This window comes from Erythranthe guttata, chromosome 8, assembly GCF_056151865.1.
Source record: "Erythranthe guttata isolate IM_541 chromosome 8, IM_541, whole genome shotgun sequence".
NCBI classification, from domain to species: Eukaryota; Viridiplantae; Streptophyta; class Magnoliopsida; order Lamiales; family Phrymaceae; genus Erythranthe; species Erythranthe guttata.
Genome location: NC_142540.1, coordinates 14399237 through 14407324, shown reverse-complemented (window position 1 = coordinate 14407324; position 8088 = coordinate 14399237). Strand labels below are relative to the sequence as shown.

Below are 8088 nucleotides of genomic sequence, written 5' to 3'. Positions count from 1 at the left end.
ATAGAACACATATATAATATTGATTATAGTTCAACTTAATTAGTAGTACCCTAACATTATTTGAATGATTTATGCTAGTTGAGGTTCTATAATTATTTTGAAAACCCGATACTTAATTAATGTAATTAATTATGTAGTTAGGTCGTATGTTCCTCTTAGGACAATATGCGTTTCCATATACCTTTACGGCACATTTGGTATGTGGGTATGAGCAAGGAATGGAATATATATTCCCAATTTTATTCCCGAATACATGTTTGGTATGTTTTGGGAATGAGAATATCCATTCCTAACGGAATGCTCATACCCAAAATTATAGGATTAGTGATTCCTCCACTCCCCCATGGTTTTACGTATTCCCAATTCTATGGGAATAAATAATTATTTTCCTTTGACAAAATTATCCTTATTTAATACTTTTTATTTACAAAATTATCACGCAAATTCAATTTAACTTAAACCTAATTAATCAATTCTTCTATCATATTGATTTATCGTCTCTTTTTCTCCTTTGTCGTCTTCAGCCGTCTGAAGGTACACTTTTTTTTTCTTCTGCATATTTCTTTCTTCGGCTTGTGATTTTCTGATTTTTGTAAACTCATTTGTTGAATAACTGGATTGAGTTTAATGGGGATATGAAAACAAACTATAAATAATACTATTGCTTGTCTTATTCTTGATTTTTAACAGTACGTGCAATTGTTTATAAAGAAGCAAATTCAAGTTTTCTACTGCTTATAGAATAAATAGAAATTGATGGGGTGATTAGTGGGTTAAAGAACAATTATTTATAGTTCCTATGCATTAGGCTTTTATTTTATTATGTTTAACCCTTTCTTGTAATTAATGTGTTGATGTCTTTCTGTTGTGATATTTGAAAACAAAATTTTGATAAATACCCTTTTAAATAAATTTGCAGCTATGCCAAGATTAAATTTATCAACAAAAAAATTAGCAAGGCGAAAGAAATACATAGCAATGTTGTCGTTTTGGTCGAGCATAATGCAATTAGTACATTGGTTTTGGCACATTGCTCTTAGATATATGGAGAATCATACTAGGTCTATTAGTTTAAGACCAATGTATCAATATAATTTTTTTGAGAAGAGAAAGTATATGCAAAAGATATTTTACAAGAGTGATCGTAACTGCAAAAAGGTAACTAGGATGAATAGACAAACTTTTGTTCATTTATGCTCTAGATTGGAAGCCGCTGGTATAGTTTTCCCGACTAAAAATATGTTAGTGGATGAACAAGTTGCTATAGCGGTTCATATTTTAGCGCATCATCAAAAACAAATAATTATAGGCGTCAATTTTGAGCGTTCTGGAGAAACAATCAGTAGGCATTTTAGAAAAGTGATAAATGCTATTATTAGACTTCAAGGGGAATTACTTAAAAAACCCGAGCCCGTACAAGATGACTCTACGGATCAAAGATGGAAATGGTTCAAGGTATGCTATTTAATTTTACATATTAAAATTTAATATAAATAATATACTTATTCTATTTTTATAATGATAGGGGTGTTTAGGAGCTCTCGATGGTACGCATATCGAAGTTCGCGTACCATTAGATGATAAACCTAGATATCGAACACGTAAAAGTCAAATTGCTACTAATGTATTAGGAGTGTGCTCTCAAGATATGCAATTTATCTATGTATTGCCTGGCTGGGAAGGGTCAGCTGCTGATGGTAGAGTTTTGAGAGATGCTATTAGTAGGACAAACGGTTTGGTAGTTCCTCGTGGTGAGATCATACATCTAACTTTAAAAAAGGGTAACATAATACATTAATAAGAAAAAACTAACTTACTATTATTATATAATTTGAAGGTTCGTATTATCTTGTGGATGGTGGATATACCAATTGTGAAGGATTTCTTGCACCATTTCGAAGTCAGAGATATCATCTCAACGACTGGAGTGAAAGACATCAAAGTACTACTGCAGAAGAATTATTCAATATGAAGCATTCTTCTGCTAGAAATATAATAGAGAGGTTGTTTGGTTTGCTAAAGAGTCGTTGGGGAATCCTTAGAAGTCCCTCGTATTATCCAATAAAAATTCAAAATCGCATCATCATGGCCTGTTGTTTCTACACAATTTTATAAAGCGAGAAATGGGTGGTTATCAATTAGAAAGTGATGATGATCTAGAAGATGGAGATGGGGAAGAGGGCATGGAGAGCGAGAACGGAGATAACGAAGATGAATCTGACGAAGAACATATAAATGTGATTGAGCCGTCTAACGAATTGACTACTTTTAGAAATAATTTAGCAGTTAACATGTTCAATACTTGGACAACACACAGAAATCATACATGACTTCTAGATTTTGTATGTTGCATTTTAGTTGGATAATTATTTTATTGGTTACTTTTGATTTTTGTTGGTGATATTATTTTAGATATTTTATAATGTTAACTATGATATTCATGAAATTATTATTTTTGAATTTATTTTGTTTATTCATTACCATTTTTTTTGTAATTTTGTATGGCTCTTTTCATAAGGATGGATACTCAAACCCAAGATACAAGAGTCGTGGTAAAAATAAAAGAAAATGGAAGTATGAAGAAGATGCCAAACTTGTTCAAGTACTTCTTGATATGGTAAATCTAGGATTATATAAAGCTGAAAATGGGTTCAAGCCGGGCTATCTAAATTTTGTGGAGGAGAAAATACAAGCTTTTTTGCCTAATTCGGGTTTAAAGGCAAAACCACATATCGAATCAAGAATTAAGACCTTAAAGAAGGATCTTCATATTGTTTACGATATGCTACATGGCTCCAACACAAGTGATTTTGGTTTTGATCCAATAAAAAAATGCATTACAGCTGAAAAGGCCGTATGGGATTCATATCTTCAGGTTTGGTATTTAATTAATTCTATCGCTTTAATTGTTGATTATGCTATTGTACATCAGTTATGTTTTTAAGCCATAAAAGTTGCATGAAGGTTGTTAATTACATAAATTTCTTTTTTCTTTTTCTCCCTACGAAACAATATCAAAATGCTTAATTGTTTTACTTTTTTTATTAAACAATGTAAGTATATTATAAATATTTTACTTAGCATGATTTTTTATGGTCATGAGTTTATATATTTTTTATATTGAAAGTGAAAAGATATTTTTGCTAATGTGTCTCATCTTGGTTTTATATCTGTAGAAGCTTTGAATTATTTTAGCTTATTGTGATTTTGTTGTTTTTATTTTTTTCAGAGTCACCCTTCTCATGCAATTTGGCAAAACAAATCATTCCCTTACTACAAAGACTTGGTTGTTATTTTCGGAAAAGATCGGGCAACGGGAATAAATGCTGAAGGTCCTGCTGATATGATGGAAAATATAGAAAGAGAAGAGACTAACAATGATACTGTTAATGATGTTGATTCGACTATGGAACGTGAACTTGAGGATTTTGGTGCTTATAGTTCATTATTGCCTATGCAATCTCCAAGAAGTCAAGGAACTCATAACCAGAGAAAGAAAAAAAGGAGCAGAAGCACCGAAAACGTGGCAATAATGACAGATATTAAAGATGCAGCTGCAGTTATTGGAAGTGAAATTGCCAAAGCCAGTCAGATCTTTGGAAAAGCAATTGGGGTTGATGCTGAAATATCTGAGAAGAGGCAAAAAATTGATTCTGAGAAAAGAAAGATTTCCAACCTCACTGTAGGAGAAATTATCAAGGCCGTTTGTCATATAGCGCATTCTCACGAGTTAACTGATGTGTTCTTTAGTATGACCGAAGAAGGAAAAGAGCAGTTGGTTAAAGCGATTCTAAATGGTGATGTTTAAAGTTTTATTATTATTGTTCATACAGTATTACAACCTTTGAAGTTGTTTCTTTCTGGATTTTGGTTCTTTAGTTGTTTTCTTTTATTTTTATTGTTCGTACATTATTAAGACATGACTATTTAATGAGTATTTAAATAACTTCTACTGTTATTAATCATCACTATTATTTTTCTTATATTTCCTTATTGTAGTTGTGTTCTACATGTCCATGTTATACTCGTTTTTTTTACTTTAGTTAAAAATGATAACAACAAATAATATATTAAGAACATTAATTGAATTGTAAAAAAACGTTTATCATAAGCTTTTTAAAAATAATAAATTTAAAAATCAAGACAGTAAATAAAAAATATTAATATTTTTTTTTAATTAAAGGATAATTTGGTCATTAAAATATTTTATTCCATTCCGCTACATTTTATTTAAGTTACCAATCATGAGATTCATAGAAGGTAAGGGATTAGATTTCATTCCTTTCTTATTCCTCGTTTATACCAAACATAGGAAATGGAATAATATTATCATTCCTTTCCCATCATTATTCCATTCCAATGGTTATTTCATTCCTATCTTATTCCTTTCTTGCATACCAATTGTGCCGTTAGAGAACATAGATGTAGGAATCACATAGACCTATCCGAACCTTCTGATGAGATAAAACTTTTTAATAAAAATCCCTCATTCTTAATCTAATTAAGAATCATTTCAAGCTATAAAGAAAAACCCAATCTGTTGAGTTATTTCTTTCCTTCTGCCAACGGTTGGATTATGTGTAGCCTTTCACTGTACTGCAGTAAGCCGTGTTAGCGGGGAGTGCTATGGTGGAGTAAGCTGTAATTCAATTGACATAGCGATGAAGGTAGCCATAGAAAAGGGTTATGTTGGATTAATGTGGTCGGCTAGATTAACTAGGGACTGCATTAGTTTGACATAATCAAGTTCTATGAGCATCTTTGATTGGTAGGTTAGACTTGACACACGACGATTTTGATATTCGCGAGATTAACTTAGGTCATTATCAAGTGTGAGGAAAATTAATTTAGGGTCATATTGTGGATATGATTGATTGTGATCTACCTTTGGGCAAATATAATCGGGCTAGATTAACTACGGGTTATATTTGTCTATTGGACCTAAAAGCCCTTTAAGAAAAGTCAGTTTTCTCGTTTGTCTGCTAGAGGGAAGTGGAATTCGATAAAATTAGTGGGAGAACAATTAAATAACATAAGTCCAAACATTTAATTGTAACAATCATTTAATGCGAATCTCTAATAATCCTCTTCTCTATACCTCTCAGATAATCATGTCTAAGAATCCCATAATGTCAATCATCGACAATAAACTCAATGGCCCTAATTACCTAGATTGGTTGCGTAGTCTTAAGCTTGTGCTAACCGTTGAGGGGCGTCTCTATGTTTTGAACGAGAGACTTCCCGCCACTATACCTGCCACAGCGACTGATGCTGAAAAGGAAACTTATGAAGCATGGAAGAAAGATGACACACATGCTAGGTGCTATATGATAGCCGCCATGGAGCCCGCGCTTGCGAGGAAATATGAGTCTCACATGCATGCTTTCGATATAAAGGCTCATCTCGATAGCATGTATAGTGAGAATATTAGGGCACCGAGGTACGCTGCTACAAAGGAGTTGATCACGGCGAGACTGCGCGAAGGGACTTCGGTCCATGAGCACTGTCTCAAAATGATCACTCTCCTTGAAAAGCTAGTGAATCTCGATGTCACCCTCCCGGCCGAGCTCTCGTTGGATTTGATCCTGTTATCTCTTCCTAGTTCCTATGAATCGTTCATAGTGAACTTCAACATGAACAAACTAGATCCTCCCTTGGATGAGTTAATGAACATGTTGGTCAGTTTCGAGTCCACCATTAAGAAAGAGAAATCTGTTCTCATTGCTGGTACTTCTGGAAACAAGAGTTCTTCCCAAAAGAAGAGAAAAGAAAGAGTTCCCTTCCCAAACAGCAAGTTCGAAGTGGGTGAAGGTAGTGGGGGCCCCAAGGCAAAGGTCAGCAAGCAAGTTGATGATGCTTGCCATCATTGTGGAAAGAAAGGACATTGGCGCCGTAACTGCAAGGCTTACCTAAAGCAGAAAAGTTCTGAAAAGGGTACGTATTTCATTGACGTAAATCTGTCTGTCAATTCTTCTTCTTGGGTATTGGATACGGGCTGTGGCTCACATTTGTGCAATGATTTGCAGCTAATGACAAGAAGTCGAAAGCTTAGAGCGGGTGAGACCTACCTAAGGATGGGGAATGGAGCAAGAGTTGCTGCTGAAGCCATTGGCACGATTTACTTAAATGTTTTGGATTCTAGTTTTCCTATTGTTTTGAACGATTGTTTATTTGTTCCGTCCCTCATTAGAAACCTTATTTCTATTCCTGTATTAGATATTGAAGGTTTTACTTTTGTTTTTGGAAATTCGATTTGCATTATACAAAAGAATGAGAATTTAATTTGCAAAGGACGACTATTAAACAACTTGTATGAACTAAATCCAAATGAAATACCTATTAATGTTATATCAGCAAAACGTAAGGAGATAGATCAAAACCCCGCACAACTTTGGCACGCTAGATTAGGTCATGTCTCTTTAAGAAGGATCAACGATTTTGTTAGTGAAGGATTGTTCTCTTTAGAGGACGTGAAATCACTACAAACTTGTGAATCTTGCCTTAAAGGGAAAATGACCAAGTCACCCTACAAAGGGAAAATGGAACGAGCCGAGGGTCTTTTGGATTTGATCCATACAGACGTATGTGGTCCACTAAGTGTTAGTGCGAAGGGTGGATACAACTACTTCGCTACGTTTACCGACGATTATTCTAGGTATGGGTATGTGTACTTGATGAAGTACAAGTCTGAAACATTTGAAAGGTTCAAAGATTTTAGACACGAAGTGGAAAAGCAACTCGGACGAAGTATTAAGAAGCTGCGATCCGATCGTGGTGGAGAGTACTTGAGCATCGAGTTCATTGACTGTCTAAAAGAGAATGGAATACAATCTCAATGGACTCCATCTGGAACTCCTCAACTTAATGGAGTTTCCGGGAATCGAACTTTATTGGATATGGTTCGATCAATGATGGGGTTCACGAACTTACCGGCATACTTGTGGGGTCATGCACTTCGCACTGCCGCGTATTTGCTGAATAGAGTTAACACCAAAGCAGTTAAATCCACACCTTATGAACTTTGGCATTCCCGGAAACCCAACTACAAACATATTAGGATATGGGGTTGTCCCGCTTATGTGAAGCGATTGGTGGGAGACAATTGGATAGTAAATCCGACTTGTGCTATTTTGTGGGGTATCCGATCCCGAAGACTCGATGGGATACGAGTTCTATTATGTCAAGGAAGCAAAGACGTTTGTTTCAAGAAATGCCATCTTTTTGGAAAGGGAGTTTCTATCGGATAGAAAAGGCAGCATGATAGAACTTGAAGTAGTTCAAGAACCACAAAGTGAAGTTCAAGCGCAAGAACAAGTAATCGAACCAATACAACAAACCACTAATATACCTCTTGAACCTACGGTACGTAGATCCGAAAGAGTTCGGAAAATGCCGGATAGGTTATTCCTCCTCGAGAATGATGAAGATCATGTTGATCTTGGACAAGATCCAAGAACATACAATGAGGTCGTATCGGATGCGGACATGAGACATTGGCTAACTGCCATGAAATCCGAAATGGACTCCGTGTACTCCAACAAGGTGTGAACCTTGGTAGATCCACCTAAGGGAATTATTCCTATAGACTGCAAGTGGATCTATAAGAAGAAAATTGGAGTGGATGGAAAGGTATCGACCTATAAAGCTAGATTGGTAGCAAAAGGATACACTCAAAGGCAAGGTGTTGACTATGAGGAAACCTTTTCGCCAGTCGCGATGCTGAAGTCCATTAGAATTTTGCTGGCCATAGCTGCGTGGTACGACTACGAGATATGGCAAATGGATGTGAAGACCGCCTTCCTTAATGGAGACATTGAGGAAGAAATTTACATGGCGCAGCCGGAAGGCTTCATATCTTCTGGAAGTGAGCAAAAGGTTTGCAAGATCCAGCGATCCATTTATGGATTGAAACAAGCATCCCGAAGTTGGAACATTAGATTCGACTCAACCATCAAAGAGTTTGATTTTGAGAAGAATCCGGAGGAACCTTGTGTATACAAGAAGGTTAGTGGGAGGGCAGTGATATTTTTAGTGCTTTACGTTGATGACATTCTACTAATTGGGAATGACGTAGGAATGTTACAACAA

At 35.4% G+C, this 8088-nt stretch overlaps 1 protein-coding gene across 2 annotated transcripts; it reads left to right on the top strand.

Moving 5' to 3' along the window:
- The first annotated feature begins 452 nt into the window (after positions 1 to 452).
- On the top strand, positions 453 to 3983 carry LOC105962748 (uncharacterized). 2 transcript variants are annotated; one of them, XM_088821927.1, is made up of 3 exons: positions 453 to 534; positions 2519 to 2875; positions 3230 to 3983. In XM_088821927.1, exons 2-3 carry the CDS (start codon positions 2615 to 2617, stop codon positions 3806 to 3808), a joined length of 840 nt encoding a protein of 279 aa, XP_088678053.1. In that variant the 5' UTR covers positions 453 to 534; positions 2519 to 2614; the 3' UTR covers positions 3809 to 3983. The 2 variants fall into 2 exon arrangements, with proteins under 2 accessions (XP_088678053.1, XP_012842525.2); XM_012987071.2 differs by lacking the exon at positions 453 to 534 and having other exon boundaries at positions 2364 to 2875.
- Positions 3984 to 8088: the final 4105 nt, after the last annotated feature.